General features: G+C 39.1%; 1 protein-coding gene across 5 annotated transcripts in view; it reads left to right on the plus strand.

Moving 5' to 3' along the window:
- The window catches only part of WDR7 (WD repeat domain 7), a 363,164-nt gene that overhangs the window by 265,451 nt on the left and 73,908 nt on the right, over nt 1-23,805 (plus strand). For 4 of the 5 annotated variants that reach the window (XM_047827887.1, XM_047827884.1, XM_047827883.1 and 1 more), the window contains 2 exons: nt 494-643; nt 1,226-1,308. In XM_047827887.1, the coding sequence (XP_047683843.1) occupies nt 494-643; nt 1,226-1,308 (233 nt within the window). Of the gene's footprint in view, nt 1-493; nt 644-1,225; nt 1,309-7,382; nt 7,703-23,805 lie in introns of those variants that run through there. The other variant, XM_047827886.1, reaches the window with a different exon arrangement.

Consider the following 23,805-nt stretch of genomic DNA (forward strand, 5'->3'; position numbering starts at 1 on the left):
AAAAATCACATTGGACTTACATTCTTTACAGTGCCTGTTGTTTTTGGAGGTATATGGGAAATACGACACTTACAATGATGCCTGTTAGACCGGAAGTGTTACATAAGCATCATTTACTATTATTACTTGAGAGCAAGTCTCCTGTCTTTGGCTTGCTGGTATCTTCTAACTGCTGTCCACCTCAGCACCAGATCTACCAAATTCACAGACCTTCAGTCTGTCTTTGGAGAAATGTCATGGTAATGTTGTCTTAAGGTCTCATATAATACCCGGGAACTTACCGAAGTTTATCAGAGAGTACTCGCTGAGCTTTTACTGTACTAACTACTTTTCTTTTGCAATCAAGTGTTTTCTGACCCACCCCAAGAGGTTTGTTTCTGTTGATTCTCCTTTTTCCCCTACTGTATTAACAAGTGAAAAACAAACTAGTGGCTGGGAATGCAGAACTGAGTGGAGCGTCAATCATACCTACAGCACGGAAATGTTTCCACAGGTGCACAGACACACAGCTCTTGCAGCAAATACCCAGTCACAGCAGAGCGTGCACACAACAGCTCTTGCACGAGCTAAAGGGGAAGTTCTGAGAGTCATTGAGATTCTTATTGAAAAGATGCCCACAGATGTTGTGGATCTTCTCGTAGAGGTAAGAATATCCTGCTGTAAATGTGGCAGCAACAGCCTAAATCAGATAGGTCAGTGCAGTATAGAAATCAGCATTTTTATTTCCAGCATCTCAAAACGAAAGAGAGACGATTAAACGCATTAGCTTTTGTACCATTTCACAGGACCTTATTCAAATTTCGTTAACAAATCAAAATAATCGTTGTGTACGCTTACCATTCACGGGGAAGTAGTCTATGTTGGAGTAATTCTTAGAAGAGTATGTCCTCTTTAATGCCTTCCATTATGAATCAAACAATACATGTAGTGTGTTTGAATAAAAGCTACCCGTATTATAGATAAATCTGAATCGCCTTTGAAGTCAACAAGTCTTGTTTCTTCCTTTTACTGTTCTTTCTTTTGCTTTTTTTACAGGTAGGAGAAAGAATAGTTGATAGTATAAAATAAATCTCCTGTAGCTTTAGTAAATATAGTGTAGTTTTAAAGTAAATATTGCGATCAGACTGTCTAGAATTTTCATGCAAATGAGGCCTAAGTGAATAATTTAAATTTTGGAAAATTAAGTATTTGAAATTAACTTTACATATGTATCTTTTCTATAAAGGTTATGGACATCATTATGTACTGCCTTGAAGGATCTTTAGTTAAAAAGAAAGGTCTTCAAGAATGTTTCCCAGCCATCTGCAGGTAAAGAAACCTTCAGTAGCATGCAAGATAAATAATTTTTTCTGTTTGTTTTAAGGAAATGCCATCAAATCATCATCATTTTTAAATTTATTTTTAAAAGTTTATATATATATATATGTATATATACACACGTACATGTACATATATGTATATGTGTATACTTTTAAAGTTTATTTATTTATTTTGAGAGAGAGAGAGAAAGAGCAGGGGGAGGGACAGAGAGAGAGAATCCCAAGCAGGCTCAGCATGGAGCCCACTATGGGACTCAAACCCACAAACCATGAGATCATGACCTGAGCCGAAATCAAGAGTTGGACGCTTAACTGACTGAGTCACCCAGGCATCCCTATTTATTTATTTTTGGGAGAGAGAGAGAGCACACAAGCAGGGGAGGGGCAGAGAGAGAATCCCAGGCAGGCTCCATGCTGTCATCATGGAGCCTGACATGGGGCTCGAACCCACAAACTGTGAGATCATGACCTGAGCCAAAATCAAGAGTCAGATGCTTAACTGACTGAGCTACCCTGGTGCCCCTCAAATAAATAATTTTTACTAATGAATTATTTTTGAAAAATTTTAGCAGGATGAGTTTGTAGTCTGATGCCTGCTTACATTCTGAAAACAAGGCAGCTTACAGTCAAAAACACAAATGTGATAGAACCACTATTTGAAATTGGGTCATGAAGAGATTTTCTCAAACCTTAAAAAAATGAGTAAAAGATAGCATCTATGGAATATGTGTGTGCTCTCACATTCATTACTAAAATTAACATTTCCATTAAGAAGAGAGTCTAGGAAGCCTCTGACTTAGGAGAGAAGATACACTTTTCAGCCAAGGGAAACCTTTATGCCACATTTTCACTGGTAAATTTCTTTTTTTAATATAAAGATAGCAATTTCCTATGGTACTACTAAGTGTAGGTGTTTTTCCCTGGGAGAAAACTGGCCAAGAGCAGTAAAAACTTTTATAAACAATGTTGCACATGTTAAGCACAACCAATAATTTTAGATGTCTATAGCATTTAACTGTTACGAAATGAAAGTTTTTAAAATGTCAAATGTAGTCATGTTTATTTTTCCTTTAAAGTAGTTTTTGGTTCTTAAAATGTTTATAGCTTGGGGAACATTTTGTTAATTTTTTTTTTTTTTTTAACTCCAAGGGGTCAGTGGAAATAGTGCTTAAGTCTATTGAAAATCATGGTTTTTTGTAGAAAATGGAGCAACCAGTTAGTCATCATTACATAATGTTTTTCCTTTTAAGACCAGTTTAGTGATTTCCTTACTTATTTTTTGCTTTTACTTTCCATTTTGCTTTCTCTGAGCGTACGGTAGCAAAAAGCTTTATTTTAGGCTGTAAGCTTAAATTTTTGCCTGAGAGTAGTGATGTTACATGATGCGTAGTTACGTCTTCTGTATCTCCTGGCATTTGAGCAAGTCTTTGCTGAATTAATTGTACTCCATGAGTCTTCCAATATCTACAGTAGACTTTATATTGTAGTCTTGTCATTTTGCTGTTGCTGAGTCATAGCACCCAGAAACGAAACCAAGAACACCTACACGAAAAGATTATGCTGGAATATACATGTGTACAGATATGTATTTTCTTGTGGTACAGATTAGGCATGTTAGAACGCAGTAATTTTTTAACACCGTGCCACATTAATTCTGGTTTGCGTTCCTTTTGTTAAAAATTGTATGTATAAAATCTTGTCATGCAGTTAATTGATAAGGGTACATGTAGCTGTTATATTCCCAGTCACTCGTTCTCTAAGGACACGCCTATGTGAAATGGACACTGAGGTGTCACTTTACGGATGTGATGATTATTGCAGAGCTGAATGTTAGTTAGCAAAGCCTTCCTTATGGGCGTCTGTCATGGCGAAGTAAATAAGCGTCCTGAAGTTAACGTGACAAAATTGTTCGGTGTTTAAAGGGCCTGTCTTTGCCCTTGCTGGAATCCTGCCTCCCTCCCAAGCGGCACCCTCAGTTCCTTCAGTCGCCCTAGTTTCCTGGAGTCTGCTTTTTTTGCTGGTATCTCATTGCCAAAGAGTAACGGTTCTGCTGGATTGCTAAGGAGGCATGCTCAGTAGCAGGTTTTTCTGATTTGGCAGAAAGCAATTGTGTTTTGTTTATTAATTTAATAACGTGTATTGCACACCTACTGTGTATCAAGTATAGCTAGGCCCTGGGGCTACCATGAGGAATGAGATGGTATCCTCAGGGAGCCCACAGGGTCTAATAAGGCCAGTGCTTATTAAGGTAAATAATTCCAGGGTGCTGTGTTATGTGCTAGAGTAGAATTACAGACCAGAGAGAGGGTTGGGGATATGGAAGGCTTAGAAAGTTTCACAGATGAGAAAGCAGAATAATAATAATAACAACAACAATAACAATAATAATAATAATTAATAATAATAATAATAGAATCTGAGGAAGTTTCATAAAAGGGAAGGCAGACTAATAATGATCTCCTTCTATTAAAGGAGAAACATGTTTTGATGAAAGTGGCTGCCAAACAGTTAGAAGGATTTGTCTCCCACAAGGGTTTGAGTCGGTGGGGGCAGAAGTGGTGATGGGTTCTGGGAGAGCTTCACAGAAGAGTTAGTGGGGTGAGCTTCACAGAAGGAACAGGAGTGTGCCATCGGGAATTGCAGAAAGAACCAGACCAGTAGATGTCTGGAGATACAAAAGTATAGCGAGAGTTTGGCAAATGCTGGGTGGTAGTGGCCGGAATGTAGGTTGAGGATGAAACTCTAACATAGTGCCAGAGTCTAGGGCTTTGAATTCCATACAAAGGAATTTGGCCATTATTCTGTAAGTAATGGAGAATCAACAGAGTTTCAGCGAAAACATGTAATTCTTTGGCCAGAATGTAGTTGATAAGACACAATCATATGAAACTTCAGATTTATAACAAACAGTTGTTAGCTACCTCTTAAGAAATTATGTTAGATATTACTACAGCTGTGAATATATAAGCTACATAGGCCCATTTATGTGACAGTCAACCCATAAGCAAAGAAAGATGATTAACAATATAAGGTTGTGGATTATACTAAATGTTTGTTAGAATAGGCAATAAATTATGGAGGACTTCAGAGAACATTAAGCTCAGATGGGACTTCAGAAGTTTTACAGATGCCATGCTGCCTATTGGCTGATCTGTACTAGGTTGATAAATGAACAAAAACAAAGATATCAACGTATCAACAGAAGTTAAAATTATTTTATTGAGTATCTGCCACGTCTATGCCATTGTACTGGGTGCCTTACAGCGCTTATGAGCCCATTACTTATAAATGCCCTTCGCTAAATATGAAACTGCAGTCAAAGTCAATGATGTGAATATCTGTGGTTCAGTCAGGTGGCATTTGTTTTTAAAATCTTTATATAATATTGTAGTCTTTTTTTTTTGTTCATTTTTCTTCTTTCCTTTACCCGATTATAAAGACGCTATGGGTTTTAGCTTAGGCTAACTTCTGTAATGTTGTGATATACCAGTATTTAGTTGTTATGGTTGGTAGATCCAATCTTAAAAAGGTGTTAAAGAAAACTTCATTTAATGTTATTTTTAAATGACATATTCTTCAAAGCACCCAGGAGAATGCTCGTGATTTAGATATTCAGAGAATGTTAGTTTCCTATGGGTCTCTCTATCTTAACAATAATGTAAACACCAAAACGTATATAAGAAATTAGTTAATAAAGATTTGAAAGTATTTTATAGGCATAAAGAGTATACAGAATGGCCTTATTTTCATATATGCAAAAATTGGTTTACTTCTCAAAATATTAAATAATTTTTAATCAATATTACAAAGGTGAGTCTAACATCTAAAGTTAGGAGCTAATGTAGTATTCTGAAGTCATCAAATATTTAAAAATCGAAAGTGCTTTGACTTGGGTTATACATAAAATTCAGTCTTCTGTGAGTACTGCAAGGAAGTAGCATCATCGAACGCTGGATAAGCCCGAGATTGGTTTTCTTGGCTTTTTGTTTTGTTTCTTGAACTTGACTGATATGCATCTGCGTTTTGAATTTTCAGTTCAGGATTTTAAAATTTTAATTAAAATTAATACTCTAACATTGAATTGGCAGTTTCTCTGAGATTTTCCTTATTGTCGGCAATTTGGCAGTTATTTCGCAGATTGCATGTTACAATAAAATTTCCATCTTACTGTTGTCCTGAAAGTCTTGGGTTTTAGCTTAGGGTGATCTCTGTATGTTGTTATATACCAAGAGTCAATCTTATTCGGGTTTGCTTATTGATTCATTTATTCATTCAGATTTATTAATGGTTATGTAACTCCACATGTAATTTAATGAACGGTGAATTCATCTACTCAGTTATATTGTTAGCCGAATTTCTTTGTTCTCTGACATATTTATTCAAACCTATTTATTTAAAGTTTATTTATCTTGAGAGAGAGTGCCACGCATGCATGCAGATGGGGAAGGGGCAGAGAGAGATAGAGAGAGAATCCCACGCAGCCTCTGCACACACCGTAAGCTCGGAGCCCAATGCGGAGCCCATCCCACCAACTGTGAGATCGTGACCTGAGCCGAAATCAAGAGTGGGGCACTCAAGCGACTGAGCCACCCCTGTGCCCCTATTCAAAACATATTTAAGATTTAAGTTACAAATTGTAAATTCACTGAAAGAAAGAAGGAGTGATACAAAAAGTTTGATTTTCCTAATTTTGTTTAAATAATAGCTTTTCTGTTAACTGTTAAAAGTTTTTTCAATACCGTCTGCTTGAAAGTAGAAATGCATTAGAACACATGCCAGCAAAATTTGATAGACACTCCTCCTTATCACTGACCGAAAAAGCCCATTTGCTGATTTTATTAAAACATGAGGTTACAGCAAGGTATAAAAGCATAATTTGCTAAAGGTGAGCCCTAAATTTGAATGTAAGCTTAGTAGCTAGTGTGCAAAGAGGGGCAGACCACCCATCCCTAAGTGTTCGTCCGATAGAACAGTTATTCAAAACAAGCATAACTCTAAGCTTGAGATCAGGGTGCGACTGAGAGTCTTAATCTAAAAGACATAAAACATATATGCAGTTTATAGACCCTGCAGTTTTGGAGATTTCGTGACTCTTGAGAATGTGCTAGAAGGACGCTCACACAACTAAATATTAAACAAAGTATGATCAGTGCTCATTAGTTGAGAGAAGGAGGGGTGCCTAGTCGGTTGAGCATCCGACTTTGGCTCAGGTCACGATCTCACAGTTCGTGAGTTCTAGCCCCACGTCAGGCCCTGTGCTGACAGCTCGGAGCCTGGAGCCTGCTTCAGATTCTCTGCCTCCCTCCCTCTCTGCCCCATCCCACTCGCATTCTGTCTCTCTCAAAAATAAATAAAAACATTAAAAAAAAAAAGATTAGTTGAGAGAACTAAGGACCCAGCTGAGAAGGTGAAATGTGAAAACCAGCATGAAGTACACACGCCCAGTCAGGCCCCGGGGGGAGTAATGGTCTCTAAGTGTGGTTCCTAGACTGTCTTCAAGAGAATTATCTGATTTCTAGGATCCACCTGAGAGACACTACCTCAGCCTGGTGCGAAGCCTGGGAAGCTACACTGAGCAGCCTGATGATTGTTAAATACACTCACGTTTGAAAACGAGTACTCTAATAATCCAAATTGAGAAACACAAAACCTGAGTCCTTGTTCTTGATGACCATGTTCTGTTATACAAAACCGTGGACCCTTGAATGTTTATTGGTTTGTATATCGAATAAACTCAGAGGAACTCCAAGGAAGCACCTGAAGACATTCCTTCACTTCCTCGGTTCTAGTCACGCACCATTAGTTTTTAGAGTTGCCCTTAGACCGTATCACACGGTGCCTGCCAAAGACGTTAACTTCTCACTGGTCATTGATTGGGTTTTATCTAAAACTCATTTGGAAAAAAAAAAAGAAAGAAAACTTAGGAGCTAGTTTAAAAAACACATAGTCCATCAAAACGCGTGTTCCATTTATTCCTCTACATGTTCTAATTTATATGCCAAGAGTAAATTAAACCGTCAAAGAGCTGCCTTGTTCGGACTGCATGTCTGGTCTCCTTTGCAGTTCTGTGCCCAAGTTCCTCTTCAGCATCATGCCTGCAGTCACGTTGAAGAATCTTCCAAGAGGGTGTCATATGAAGATCGCCGGTGCATTGATTGTAGGGATCAATGCTGATGTCCCCAGCACTTTGCTTACTGTCCATTCTGTGAAGACTCAGGACATTTCTTTTAAACTCGGATAACAAGCATTTTTTGTTCATTTTGTCCTAAGGAGCCAGTGTGTGTATTGTTTTTTGTGTCTGTTCTTTCTTCTACATAACCAGGGTTAATTTTGCTTTGGCCCTTAGGTAGCTCAAAGCCAGATCTTTGCCTGATTTTCAGTAAGTCATGAAAGTGACTTACGTCACCCATATTATATCTTTCCTCGTCGTCACACCTCAGATGGCTTTCTTTTCTGCCTTTTTACTGGATTGTGGTGTTCCGTATAAGCTTCCTTTTGTGTAGTATGTGACTATATATGTATGTATGTATATATGTGAAATGGACACATATCTTAAATTTTACTTCAAAAGCCATGGAAACAAAAATAATTGTATGCATAACACCAGTGATGATTATCTTCTAAACATTTTTTAAAAAGTCTTTCTATTAACTGCAGTATCCTAGATCTTCATGGAGTAGTTTATGTATCTGTAGATACACTCCTATATTATTTAGTGAAAGATCCAAAAATCACATTATTTTAACTGCTGTGTAAACTTTATAGTCATAGATTTAAATATTTCCTAATAATTCACATTTTGGTTCCAGGGATGTTATTAATAATATAGAAGCATCCATTAATAATAGAAGAAAATTACTTAAATTTCACTGCCCTTGAGAGACTGTAGCACACACATCCTTCAAAGAACCGTTACACAAAATAGTTCTGCTGCCAGATTTTTCATCACTATAACAAATAAGGCTATGTTATTATATAGGAAATACACTGCATTCTTTTTAGAACACAGATACATTATCAGTAAGATTCTTGAAACAGTGAATTACTTTTATATTTATGAATGAGCCAAATCAGAGGTACAGTCAGGTAACTTATTTAAGAAATGAATTCCTCCAGATTCTCGCCTGTCTCACTGGCCTTTGCTTCGCCATCATCAGGCTTCTACATGAGGCCTCATTCGGCCCTCTGGGTAATTGTTGTTAGAGGCAGAAGTCCAGAGGGTTCTGAGTAATTTACATTTAATTGCCTGGACTAGAAAAAATACAGCATCCTTAGTTAAAAATGCCCTAGACACTAAGAAAGTAGAACCGATTTTTTTCAAGGAGTGGAGGATATGCATCACTGAAGTTTCTTCAGAATTTCCTTTTTAAAATGTAGTTACCAACTGCTATGTTGCTGAACTTGAATATCCTTGTGAAGTCCCTCATACAACAGACCATCAGCAACACTGAGCATGGCATGTTTGATTCGGTTTGATTAATCAACCTCTGTTGGTCACGTATAAACACTGACTCATCCTACATGGCTATATTTGATACAGTAGCCTAAAAAATCAAAGTGCAGAAATGCACAGGTGTTCCTGAACTAAGAGAAAAACAGTATACCACACATACGTGCGACATGTACTTGTTCTAAAGTGAATACAGGTGGGTTATTCATTTTGTAAAAATATTCTTTTGCTAGTCTCAGAATAAAAAAAATTAAGCTCTTGGAAGCTACTGCCTATCAAAGCTCCATTAGGAAAGAAAAGAAAATACCTCCGGAAATATAACGTAATTATAATGTGATGTTTAAATTTAAGACTGTTTTATTACGTTCTTGTGTACCAGTAGTGACAAAATGCATAGCACACAAAGGATTAGGGATTTAATAATGAAATTGTGAGTTGATGAGAAAATATGATTATATTTGGAGATATAAAAAGTTCCAGGATTTTTTCATAGCAAAAATTACATACATATGCCTCTAAATGCAATTTTTAGCCACTTACGACTCCTCAGTTATGCACATTATAAGTAGTTTGGAGGGGCTTTTGTATCTACTTCCTTTAGAGTGCCCTTAGCAAAAAGTAACCAAAAGCCGTACGCCCCAGAATTCCCGGATAGATCCTTATTTCATGCATTTTTATTTTAAGTTGAAAAAATTGATTTGAAATATAACTAAGAGTGATTCAACTTTTATGCTTTTGAAAGACTTGTCAAATAAATTCACAGATTCAAAAGAAATCTTTTGCTGGGCTCTGTCCCCATTTTTGGTTCAGAAAGTATGAACTCTTGACATAGGCACTCCATAGCGGAGGGTGGATAATGATAACAGCTCTGCCACTTAATATGTTGAGTCCTTAATTTCCACAAAATAAACGACACCTGTCATTTCACCTAAGCAGTGGCCTGGCTGCATTATTTTCATAGAATGACAAGTTGTAGAATGGTGAACCTGAAAAGGACCTTATGTCACACATTACGTACTCCTGTCGTTCATTTTACAAACAGACAAATGTATGACTTTTTGTGCTGACAGTGAGACGAAAATAAAGCCCAGCTCTGTTCAACAGATCCCACACCTGCTCTGTGTCCTGCAGAGGAGAGAGTCCACGGGCGTGCACACATCAGGCGACACACAGAGTTGGGCCATCTTATCAGAGGGCGACATGGCTCCTGTTGTGTTCCAGGTGCTGGTCTCTTCCTGCCTCACTCGCATTCCATCCTCTTTCCCCATCTTGGACTGTGCTCTCTGGAGAACCCTGCTGTCACTGTGTCTTCTCTTCCCCCTGGCACCTAGTCCTCAGCCTGGACACAGGCTCTGTTATCTCCCATTGAACAATCCTCCCTTCCCTCCACATATCACCTGTCTGCTGCCTGGTCTCTCTTCTCTCCTCTGCCAGGAAAAGGAGTCTGTACTCTGTCTATTTTGTCACCTCTCGTGCCCTCTTGGCCTACTCTGATCTGATATTTGCCCCCACTATTTTGCTTACCCCTCTCTCTATCCCTCTGGTTAAACTTTTTTGATTGTCCAATGTTTTTTAGTCTTCAGGGACTCTCAAACTTTCTGGTCTCAGAACTCCTTAAAAAGTAAAGACCCAAAAGAGTTATTTGAAATACTGAATGCAGTTCATGTTGATATAACAACATATTTTTATGAAAAATAACTACTTTGCAAAACAAACCAAAACAAAAACCCTGAAAAAGTAGCATTGCTTAACATTTTTATAGATTTCTTTCATGTCTGGCTTAATAGGAGACAGGTGGATTTTCACATCTCTGCCCGTCTTTAATCTGTTGCCATATGTTGTTTTAATTGAAGTACGTGGTGAAAAATCTGGCCTCACATAGACATAGAGTTGAAAACAGGAGGAACATTTCAATAGCCTTTTAAGATGATTTTGCATCTTCTTTAGCAGTTCACTAAAACTCAACATGTAGTCATTTTTAAAGGTTAGCTGCAATGTAGACTCTGTAATCATAACAAACTTTTCATATTGTGATATTTAATCCGTTGGTATATCTTGCACTTTGAGAGGGTCTTTCCCCTCTGGGTGACTCTATAACATTACGCATCTGCCTTTGGAAAATATTGGTAGCTGAATTTGGGGGATTGTCCATATATTGTTACATTGCAGCACACATTACCAAAACACTTGGCTAATATTACCGTTGATCTCATCAAAAAGTCAGCGAGAATTGGGAAGCTAGAACTCTAATTTTTACCTGAGAGCGTCAGTTTTATCATTGACAGCAAATTCTGTCGGTGGTTTTTCTGGACAGGAATAAAGTAGTTCATTTTCAAGAAAATGTCTGCCGAATGCTCAAGTCCAAATACGCACAGCGTGTCTCTGGGTTGTACGTTCAAGCACGAATGATGTCGTGTGAAGAACAGCTGGTTTGTAGCTTTTGCACCTCAGCCCTGCCAGTGTCCTTTCCTGACACAACCATCAGGCTTCAGCGTATGCCAGAAGTGCTTTCTGCACGCTCGCCATTGGATCACACTGCATATTCAGTTCAACACTGAACTTATTTAGTTCTCTTTACTGCCAGCGCGTGGCTGCGGGAATGTAACAACGGCCGGTAGAGTTTGGTGCCGCGGCCTTGATTCAGGCCAGCAGCTTTACTTTTCACTGCTTTTACATCATCAGAGCAGCGTCGACGCAATGAACAGGTCACGTGACATCTCAGTATCTTCCAGAAGTAGTTTTGCTCTCGCAAACTTCCTGCCAGGAGCGCGAGGCCCCCACCCACAGATCCCCCTTTGAGAACCGCTGATTTAGCAAACTAGCCTTTTGTTGGACCGAAGCGTGAAACTTACTTCTTCTTAATTAAAACTCTCATTCGTACTTTGTGCACCCCTTAGATCCCAGAGATAGAAAGGTTACGTCATAACCTTTCCTGGGACCCAGCGCCTGGGGAGGAGTTGGGCTAGACTTGAGAAAGACCAGGGATTAGCTTCTCTGAGGCTCCATGCAAATCCTAAAATCGATTCTACTTGCTTGCTTGCTTACTTACTTTATTTATTTGTTTATTTATTAGGATTTTCATTTATTTTTTTATTTAAATATGAAATTTATTGTCAAATTTTTTGTTTCCATACAATACCCAGTGCTCATCCCAACAGGTGCCCTCCTCAATACCCATCACCTACCCTCCCCTTCCTCCCACCCCCCCCTTCAACCCTCAGTTTGTTCTCAGTTTTTAAGAGTCTCTTATGTTCTACTTACTTTAAAGGATGCTTTACTTTCCTGCTTTCCTCACTCTGCCCACAGCGCAGTGCTGCTCTCAGAAAAGGGCCTCCTTGGGACGCCTCGGTGGCTTAGACGGTTGAGCGTCCAATTTCAGCGCAGGTCATGATCTCATGGTTCACGAGTTCGAGCCCCGGATCTGACTCTATGCTGACAGCTCAGAGCCCGGAGCCTGCTTCAGATTCTGTGTCTCTCTTTCTCTCTGCTCCTCCCCTGCTCATGCTGTGTCTCTGTCTCTCTCTCTCTCAGAAATAAACAAACATTAAAATTTTTTTTAAAAAGAAGAAGGAGGGCCTCCTTAAAGAGCCCTGGACATGGGGTGCAACTCAGAGCACTGTGATATATACTACCTGGCAGCAAAACTCCCCACCGGTTAGGGCTCACGTTACAGGTGATATTATATTAAATGGGTTAGACCTGCATTTCTTGAAATCGCAGTCTCAAATTCAGCGTGCCGATAGCACCTCAGTCTTTTTCCTCTTCCTTGAATAGCGCCACGCTTACTTCTTGGAACTTCTGTTCCCGCTACTCCCTCTGGCGGAACACTCCTTGTCCAGATCTTGATGCGGCCTCTTTGGTCTCGTCATTCAGGTCCACTCCCCTGCCCTCCCTGTCTCACACACCCTCCTCGCCATCGCTGTCACGTTGCCATTTTATCTCATAGAGTTTATATCATCTGAAGTCACCTTGTTCATATTGACGCTTAGTTGCTAGGTGTGTGAGAACAGGGGCCTTTTCTGGTTGCTTTCCTGTTGTGTTCCCAGCAACCCTAGCCGTTGGGGGAATGCACTCCAAGACTCTGTGCCTGCAGGGAGGCTTCAGAGGATCGCCCCTGGGACAGGGGGGTAGTGCAGGCACGCCCAGACCTCTCCACCCTCTTGCCTCAGAGGATCCATCCCTGGGTTAGAGCGAGGGCAGGCACACCCTGGCCTCTCCTTCACCCCCTCTCACCTCTCCCATTGCAGCCTCACCTTCTCAATTTCTTTCCTGCCTCTTCCCAGTCCTAAATCTTGCCTCATCCTGTTGATTCCAAAGTTGCCCTGTAGTCTCTTCTTAGCAGCCTAAGTGCTTATTAAGTGTTTAGCTTGCTTTTGTTTCATTGAAACCAAATTCTCAAAGGTACAGAATATATATGAAATCTTAAGATCTATATTCTGTATACACACACACACACACACACACACACACACCTATATATATATGTGAGAGACAGAATGAGAGCAAGCCTACTTTTTCAAAGATAGACACTATGTCAACAATTCTCAACCCTTTTTAAAGTCTCAGGACCCCTTTATACTTACAAATTGTGGAGAACCCCCCAAAATTTTTGTTTATGTGGATTATACCTGTCAATATTTGGCATGTTAGAAATTAAAATTAAGAAATTTAAAAGTAACCCATTAAATCTTTATGCAAATAACATTGTAATGAAAAATGATATTTTCCAAGACAAAGCAAATTAGAAGAATGGCATTGTTTTGTTTTTTCCAATCTACCATTAATAGAAGCCTGCCAGATTCTCCTATCTGCTTCTGCCTGTGATAGCTCACATCCTGTAGCATTTGGAAAAGCCAACTATACACTCGTGAGAAAATGAGAGTGAAAAGGGAAAATAGCATCTTAGTGTTCCTGTGAAAGCGGGTCCAAAGCAGAGCGTGCTTTAAGAACGGCCACTCTAAGAGTGGCTGTGGGCTGCCTTCAGTGGCAGATGGGTTCTAGATTGTGGGGGCCCCTGCCTCTGCCACACCCAACTGGACAGCCTTGGGCATGTCTGTGGGCTTCAGTTTCCTCCTCTATAAAATGAGAGGCTTCCTAATAACCTGAGGCAAGATACAACTCAAAAATGTGAAAAATTTTTCCTCATTACTGACTTATTAATGTATGATTACCAGTCATTCTATCTCATAATAAAGTTCTGAAACATGTTATGTCATATGCCCCTAATATAGGAATGCTACAGCTGCTTTAATGCCTTCCCTAAAATTCTTTGAAGTAATTAAATATCAAACCTGAACCTACACTAGATTATTTAATGAACAAAAGACTCAACTAATATGAAAAGTAAGTTAAATATTTTAAAAAGAAGAAACAAGGAATTCCTGTTTTAATATGCTATTTGTTTTAGCCTGATAAAGTTTTGTGGAAAAAGCCACTTAGGTAGAAGTCAGAGCACAGGTTTCACATAGTATCACCATTGTGCTTTTAACACCATATTATTTATGGTACTTGTAGACAATGAAATATTCAGCACTAAAAAGAAATGAACTGTCAAGCCATTAAAGATATGAAGGAACTTTAAATGCTAATTACTAAGTGAAAGGAGCCAATCTGAAAAGGCTACATACTGGGTGATTCCATCTATTTGACATTCTGAAAAAGGCGAAGCTGTGGAGTCAATGAAAAGATCAGTGGTTACCAAGGGTTAGTGGGAAAGAGCGGATGAATGGGCAGAGCACAGAGGATTTCTAGGGCAGAGAACCTACTCTGTGTGGTACTGTAATGGTGGCTGCATCATTCTACATTTGTCTAAACCCCTAGAATGTACGATACCAAGAGTGAATCCTAATGTAAACTCTAGACTCTGGCTGATGATAATGTGTCAATGGAAGTTCATTAGTTGTAAAAAAAAAAAAAAAAAAAAAAAAAAAGGACCACTCTCGGAAGGTAGATGTTGATGATGAGGGAGTCTGTGGGGGGCCAGGAGTATATGGGAAAACTGTGTATTTTCTGCTCAGTTTTACTGTGAAACTAAAACTGCTCTGAAAAGTAAAGTCCACTTCTTTTAAAAGCATATCATTATTCATTATAAAAAATCAAGAAATCAATATGAACTTAAGTGATGTGTAATGTTGAGCCTTCAGTATTTATTTTTGATGACAGCATATCATTCTCAATCATTCAGTGATGAGAAATTTTAATTAGTCACTCTGATATGGCTTATACCGTCTAATTATTTTAAATAACACTAGATGGTGTTTATTTTTAGGATTGAAAATTAATATGAAAAGAAAATATTTTAATTGACTGGGTTTTGCCATGTAAATGATAAATCTCAGTACCCAATTCCAAAATTAGAAAAAAGGGATCACTGAAGAACTAGGACTTAGTAGGGGTACCTGGGTGGCTCGGTCGGTTCATCTGCCTCTTGATTTCGGCTCGGCTAATGTCACGATCTCCTGGTTTGTGGGTTCGAGCCCTGCATTGGGCTCTGTGCTGTCAGTGCTATCCGCCGATAGCACAGAGCCTGCTTGGGATTCTGTCTTCTTCTCCTCTGCCCTTCCCCGCTTGCTCTCTCTCTCTCTCTCTCTCTCTCTCTCTCTCTTAAATAAAAATAAACTTAAAAAAAAATAGGGGTCACTAAATGGAGTTCAGTTGATTTAACAAAGTAAAATATTTTTTTAAGCAATTGTGTGGCTTTTCACGATTAAAATTTTCTGAAAGTATTTTAGAATTTGTTCACTTATTCAGCATTTAATGTGTGCCTGCTCTGTACACGGGGCTGTGCCGAGTCAGTGCGGGCTGCCCGGCTACATCTGGTCAGTCAGGCACTGCACTGTCGCTGCTTCAAAAGCCCTGAAGTTGGCTTGGCAGAGGCAGGATGGTGAAGCAGAGAAAGGTCACGGTGCTACGGTAAGAGGGCGTCTGGGACACATAGAAGAGTTCCAGGTGGTATGACACAGAGGAGGGACCAGGTAGTAGTGTAGTTGGAAAAAGGAGAGTTGGTGGTGTCTTAGCCGAGTTTACAAAGATGAGTAGATGTTTATCAGGGAGACCAATCCTTCTGACTCCAAAATCTGAGCTACTTCCATATGCAGAATTGGTGGTCATTGAATGAAATCTTACGTTAAATGTGATGGTGAATCTCTGACTGATGAGTCAGGGCTCACTTTGCAGAAATTACGGTGTGCATTCTTCTGCGTTACATGTTTCATTGCCAAGAATGAAGAAGTTTTCAAACAATCTGTGCATAGACCAGAGCAAATATTTAACGGCGTGAATACTTGGATTTCTTAGTACATGTTAGAGACTTGTAGTAGTAAGGAGGAAACTTTAAAGGGCTCAGGATATAAATTACTCTAATTTACTGTAAATGGAAAAATCATCTGCATTTTAGGAGTATTGACATTGAATTCTTTTTATTTAAAATTTTTTTTAATGTTTTACTTATTTTTGAGAGAGAGAGAGAGAGAGAGACAGAAAGAGAGAGAGAGAGACAGAGTATGAGCAGGGGAGGGGCAGAGAGAGAGGAAGACACAGAATCCCAAGCAGGCTCCAGGCTCTGAGCTGTCAGCAAAGAGCCTGACGCAGGGCTCAAACTCGTGGACCGTGAGATCATGACCTGAGTTGAATTTGGATACTTAACCGACTGAGCCACCCAGGAGCCCCTTGAAATTTAAAATGGTTTTGGGGTGCCTGGGTGTCTCAGGCAGTTAAGTGTCTGACTCTTGATTTCACCTCAGGTCATGATCTCACAGTTCATGGGATCGAGCACCATGTTGAGCTCTGTACTGACAGCACAAAGCATGCTTGAGATTCTTCCTCTCTCTGCTCCTCCCCTGCTCACACACACTCTCTCAAAATAAATAAATAAACATTAAAAAGTAAAATGTTTTTGTGGTTTTGCTGGATTTAACTGATTATCTCTCAGCTGACTTTTGTTGGGAAAAGTATGATCTTATATAGAAAATGTACTTTATGATAAAACACTTTTAGTTGTTCATGTCCTCTGAATGTAATTATTGTTTACCAACAGTTGTTTCCATTAAAAGATACCAGAACTGTGGCACATCATACTGCCATTAAAAAGATTGAGGCCAATCCGTTTCTACTGATATAGAAAGGTATCAGTAGAAGACAAACTAGCAAAGTTTCAGAAGAGTAGGTAAAATAAAATCATTTTTTGAAGAAGAAAACTATATGGAAGGATCAATATTCACGCATGTACACGTACAATACATATGAAAAGGGAAAAAAATCCTGGGAAAAGCATTTCCCTTGAGTGCCTGGGGTGCTGGAGGAGATTGGTGGTCAAGGGTAACTTTCCTTTCTTAACTGTTTATTTGTCTATATTCTCTGGGTTTCTTTTTTACAATGAGTGTGTATTTCTTTAAATTTGTTGTATATTAGAAAATTCAAGTAAAAATAATGATAAAGTAACCATTGGGAAAACATTAAAGCTATAACAGATACACAAAAAAACAAGGTAAAATAAGTAGTTTTGAACTGAATGGGGAAAAAAAATCTAGACAGAAGAATGAAAAGTCTATATTTTCAGAGCCAGTTTACGTTTTCTTAAACTTTGTTATTATGTAGACAGACTGATTGATCCTCTTTTCAAGTGAAAAGCTGAATCAGCTCTATTCACCCTAAATGGGCACTTAGAATCCAGTAAGGAGATGAACACTGTCTGCTTTAGAACAGTGCATGAGCTCATTTTTTTAAAAAAACTCCTCTAAACCTGTGGTTTGTTCTTATCCCATACGGTGATAACAATAATGGAATGTAAAGCAGCTTCTGTCCTAGCTTCCAGGAAAATTCTTAAATTGGTTACCATTTTGTAGTCCTCTTTTTACAATAAATAATTATAGATGTTACTCGTATGCTCGGGTGAGTAGAAGTCCCTCTAAAACCACTTTAGTCCACTTCCCTGCTCCTAAGAAAAACTCCCCGACAGATGGCTGTCTTTCAGTATTAAGATTCTTCATAGAACAAACCTCTGCCACTTCTAGGGAGTATTCCATTCCACTGTATCACAGGAAGAATATTTAATTTTCAGACTGTTTGAAATGATATAAAGAGTTTCGAACCAAAACCCCTGTTGTTTGTATTAGCAACTTGGAGCTGAAGCTCAAATAATTTGCAGTTGTTATCAGGTTATATTTGCCAATCACAAATATTTAAGAAATAAATATAAAATTCGGGGGGGGACTCATTTCCCTCATTTATTAGCATCTTACCAGTCAGAACTGATTTGCCCTAAGCAAAATAGCACATTAGCTACATCTGATTTATTCTTCCTGTGGTATATATTCAGAGGTACAGAAGATGGCGGTGATGATGATGCTGGTGATGCTGGTGATGGTGATGATGATGAAAGCTACTAAAGTGTGCAGGTACTTACCATAGTAGGGTTTATTGTGTGCCAGGTACTGTTCTCAGTACTTGGCATGTATTAGCTCATTGAACCCTCACAACAACCATGAGGTACTAGTGTTGAGGTACTAGGTACTAGTGGTGTTCCCACTGTCACATAAGGAAACCACAGCATAGGCAAATTAAGTAACTTGCCCAAGGTTCACACCAGTTATTAAGTTGCAGAGCCAGGTGAGAAGAACTCTTTCCCAGCCATCATACGATGCACTCTTAACATACATGGCATTTTCCTTGCAGAAATTCTCCCTATACAACCTAGGAAGTATTTCCAGTTCTCCTCTTAGCATTCTGGCTACAGTGTGTCCATAGCAAGTTCTTCCAGAAGGAAAGTAATTCACCTGTTAAATATTTAACAGTGTTATTCAGGAAATATCTATAGACCACTTACAGTTTACAAGAGGCTGAATGGGAGATCGTGACTCTCAAATAGAATTCACCAGTATCCGTCACCATCTCAGAATGAGGAATTTTTCCATTTTGCTTTTTGAACTGGTGCCCTCCACCAGAATGACGCACTTCTAGAAAACATCTCCTTACCCTCCACCGCTCACATCCCCCAAAACTAACACAGCTCCCCTTGAACTGGTGCTTTTGCCAAACCACTTTTCACATCTGTAAATCTTTCAAAAACATGAGCAGCATGGAGACCTGGAGTTCTGGGGTCAGTTTGGGAACACGTTCTATAAAGTACCTTCTGATTTACAGAGCGTCCCCACCCCACCCCCGATTACAGCGATGTATCTGTGAAGACTGTCAGACAGTGCTCTGAAAACCTGCTCTTCCTCTTCCCAGCCCTCACATGGTGGTCCTCAGAAGAGCTCTTTGGCATCTCATACTGGCCAGCAAGGGGACTGGGGCAGATGTCTGTGGGTAGTGTGACCTGTGCATTGATTGCTTCACCAAGAAGGCTTACCTTACCTGTTCTTTCCCGCAGAAGAGCTTTGCCTGTGTTTAGGGCTCCAATCTTCTTCTTCTTTTTCAATTTTATTTTTTAAGTTTACATATTTATTTTGAGAGAGAGAGAAAGAGAGCACACGAGTGTGGGAGGGGCAGAGAAAGAAAGAGAGAGAGAGAGAGTCCCAAGCAGGCTCTGTGCTGTCAGTGCAGAGCCCAATGCGAGGCTGGATCCCACAGGCTGTCAGATCGTGACCTGAGCCTAAATCAAGAATCGGACCCTTAACCGACTGGGCCACCCAGACACCCTTAGGGCTCCAATCTTCTTCATGGGTTATCGGGAACACTTCATGGATATTGACGAATTCACTCCTCATCTACTATGTATAGGGATACACGTTGTTGATTAGCTTTTAAATAATTTTTGTTTACATTAATAAAGAAACCTGCATGCAAATCCAGCAGAGTGTAACTGAATGAATCTCTAAAAGTTATTTCATGCAAATTAAAACAAAAATGTGATACCATTTTTTTCCTTGTGTTGGTAAAAAAGAAAATTTGGTAATACCAAGTGGGGGTACTCTCTTACTTTTAGAGGGAATTGAAGGTAAATTGTCATTGCCTATCAAATGTAAAATGTGTGTATGCTTTAATCCAGAGTCTTGCTTTGAGGATTCTGTCCTACAAAAACATTCACTTGTATATACAAGGATCCACATATAGTACAACTTAACTGTCAGAAAGGGAATAGTTAAACAATGGAATATATGTATAGAGGAGTACAATGCAGGAATGAGAAAGAATGATGTGGGAGCCCGTATACTGACATAGGAGGGGGGTGGTTCCATGAAGTGTTGAGAGAAGAAAAGAAAGTTGCAGAATAGGATGGGTAATACGATATCATTTCTGTAACCAAAACTAGAAAAAACTCTCAGAAGATCCACCAAATCATTAATAGTAGTCAACTGTTGGCGAGGAAAGGGGTTACCATGAGAGTGAGGACTGACTTTTTATTATATACATAATGGCGGTGTTTGAGTTTTTATTTTATTTATTTTTTTATTATTTTTTAAATGTCTATTTACTTTTAAGAGAGAGACAGTGTGCAAGTGGGGGAGGGGCAGAGAGAGAGGGAAACACAGAATCTGAAGCAGGCTCCAGGCTCCGAGCTCTCAGCACAGAGCCCGACGCAGGGCTCGAACTCACAAGTCGTGAGATCATGACCTGAGCCAAAATTGGACGTTTAACTGACTGAGCCACCCAGGCACCCCTGAGTTTTTTTTACAAGTACCTATTACCTTAATACCTTTTTAACAAAAAGAGTCAAAAGTTTGTGAACAGTTTTAAATCAACATCAAGAATTTCTAAAAGCCACTCAACAGTCCTAATTCCTCATTTACTTATAAAAATACGTGTGTCAAGTATTTGGGGCAGTGCCAGATATAATTGTAAATAGTTATAAATTGTAAATAATCGTATTCATTCCATACATTCTGTTCTGCACACCCTTAGCATTTAGATGGTTTCACGTTAAGTTGGGGATTAATCTTGGATTTTTGAAGAGTGTTTCTTATTTTTTAACGCTCAAGGATACGAAAGTAGTAACAACCTGAGACTATTGCAGGTTACCAGAGTCATAGTGAAGAAAGAGACTCTACTGGTTTCTGTTTTCCTCCCAAATCATATTTTTGCTAAGAGTTGATGTTTCCTTTTCCTGTGTGTTTCCAAATTGACTTTTAAATTTCACATCAGTTTTCTCTTATTTGAAGGCCACTTTTAATAAAGACAAAAAGATCACCAATTCAAAGGAGACTATAAATAGAGAGTACCGAAGCTCTTTCAAGACTCAGGCACTGGGTGCTTGGCACGCTCACAAGCAAAGTGATTTGCTCCAGGATCCTGCACTCAATTCACATGTGTGTTTCACACTATAAACCACTCCATTGTGGAGTGGATGTCACCCCATTGTGACTTAGTCCTGAAGAGTCGAAAGCATAGATAGGGCTTTGGAGAAATAAGATAACCTATTGCAGTGTTTACTAATGACTGATAAGTTATTTCTGTTAATTCTGTTTTGTGTGTGTCACAGTACCATGTTCATTGACATTTTTGTGTGGCAGATTCTTAGCATAATCTTTATTTCCATAACAACATTTATACCAAAAATACATACTTTCGTGTATACATCGTTACTTAGACTATATTTGCCTTCTTGAGTTTCAGCCTAGGTAGTCTTTTCTAGTTCCCTAAGGTAGAATTAAATAGTTTCCACTATGCAGCTGTTGGTCTTACGCTGATATATCCAGGTTACGGGGGCCTTTTCAGATAATTCCATGTAAATCTACAGTTGTTTGTCTCAATTAAAAATAGATTTTTAGACCGTTCTCTGTTCTGTTTCTTGACTTCTGCCTAACTTTTTTGGACAGTTTTTATTTCCTTTGTTCTTTATCTCATTATTTTAGACCCTATAAAATACTGGTCTCAAAAACCAGTATGTTTTGCACAGTTTATACACTAGTCCCCAAAGGATAGGCATAGTGTTTGAACTTCTTACTGCATGACTTTTTACTGTTTGTTTGGACCACATTTATGTATTCATACATTCAACAAAAGATAAAGAAAAAATAGGATGTTGGACTACACAGTAATGGAGGAAAGGCTGCTGTCTTAGACAAGATGCTGCATGAAGCTCTCCTTTGTCAAGATCATCTTGGAACAGAGACATAAACAAAGTGACTGTATGATCTGAGCCATGGAGACATCAGGCAGATGAGATTTTCAAGCAGAGGGAGCAGCAAGTGTTCAAGCTCCAAAGTGGAAACACTCTTGGCATATTCGAGAAAGTACAAGGAGATCAGTATAGGTAGAGCAGAGTGAGCAAGGGGAGAGCAGATGACGTCTGAGAGGTGGGACCACATCGTGTAGAGTCTTGAGGGATGGTTGTGAACATAAGACATGTGACTTGATTTATGGTTGAAGAGGATGTCCCCGGCCGCATGTGGGCGCTGATGAAAGTGTGGGTATCAGGAACTAAACTTCTGGGATGGTAACCAGCCCAACCCCAGCAAGAAATACATTTTGTAACATTACCGAATTCCAGTTTATTCTTTTTTCGCATGCCTGGGTGGTAATGGATTCTCTAACTTAGCCGAGTTTCTTTGTGATGGGCCAAGCAACAGAGATCATTGTTTTAATTTGAATATAATGAAGGGACTCTCGCCAGGTTGTGACCCAAGAAAGCTGCCCAAGTGACATGGTATCAGTGCAGGGAACTGGAGACTGAGATCCCATTTCACAAGACTCCACACACACGAGTCCTTATTCTAAGAACACCCCCCTTCCAAATTTTGGAGGAATTTAAGACTGTCACGTAGGATCAGGTCAAGGCTGGGATAATTTTAAAAACTGTAGCGGATCCTCCTCTTCAATCCACTGATACCTTTGTGGGTAGCGGTAAATAAGGCCTATCTCACTATCCTTGATCTTGACAGGCCCTCAATAGAAAACTGGTTCCAGGAGAGTAGTAGTCTAGGGGTCTGGTGGATTCTGGAAACCCTCGGCAGAGATAGGCCTACTGCAGCAGCCAGTCCCTAGAGTAGACACTTATGAAGTGACTGCATGTATTTCTTCTTTTAAAAGAGACGCTGTATAAAGTTTAGCAAGAAATCCAGAGATAAAAACGTGTCATTAGACCTTCACTGTCTAGAACTGTTATATCATTTAGAAGTATTACTCTAGCAGTAAATTGCAGAGAATGAAAATGCAGACCTGTAACATATAGCCCTTTCCAGGCAAACTAAAGCTTTCATACCAGGAATAGATTTTGGCCTTTTTTTTCTTCCATAAATTGTGGTATTTATAGATGGTACAGAAACATGAAGTTGATATCCAGAGCACAGAAGATGACCAATGTAACAAAAACTTTAAAGATTCTAGTTTAAGTAAATTTTGTCCACACGAATGTATTTTACCACAGGTTTGTTTTGAGGAGGAGAATTTTGAGAGATAATTATAGTCCTGTTCTGCAGAAAGATTTAGGCAATATTACCACTACATCTGTGCAAAGTTTAATCATAGATTTTGAAAATACTTCTGGAAATTTTATTTTCCTATGGCTATTAGCCGGCACAGAATATTTAAGCCGTTTGTTAGATATTATGTTCCATGTTACTCTAATAAGGAATAGATTGTGTGTGCTTAAGTGTGTAGATGTAGGTGTAGACACATGGTGATGCCCGGTACTTAAACCACTGTAATTATTGAATAATAAAGTAGTGTCTTTAAACTCTTCAGATTTTTATTTTCAGTTCTAAGAAATTGGATTTTGAATGCTGATTCCTACCTTCTCTGATAAAGTAGAGTGACATGATGCTTTAGATAGGAAAAACTTTGAGAAACTAACCTTTTACTAATCAGTTAATAGTGGGGAAGCTTCATGTGTGTCAGAAGCCTTCAGTACCCTTTCTTCTCTGAAGCCAGTATACAGGGAGGACATCCCATACCTGAGCCCAGCAAAACCAGCAGGACATCCCAATATAGTGTCCTTCGTGTGACTAAAAAGATAAAACATTAATTTTCCACTGAAAGGAAAGAAGTCGTGTCACTGGGTAAGGCTTAGGGATAGGACGAAAGTATTATTGAATCCACTACTTGCTAATAAGTACCAAACAAAAAGTTTTAAAACTTAATATCTTGTTTCCTAGATTT

Source organism: Prionailurus viverrinus, chromosome D3 (assembly GCF_022837055.1).
Source record: "Prionailurus viverrinus isolate Anna chromosome D3, UM_Priviv_1.0, whole genome shotgun sequence".
NCBI classification, from domain to species: domain Eukaryota; kingdom Metazoa; phylum Chordata; class Mammalia; order Carnivora; family Felidae; genus Prionailurus; species Prionailurus viverrinus.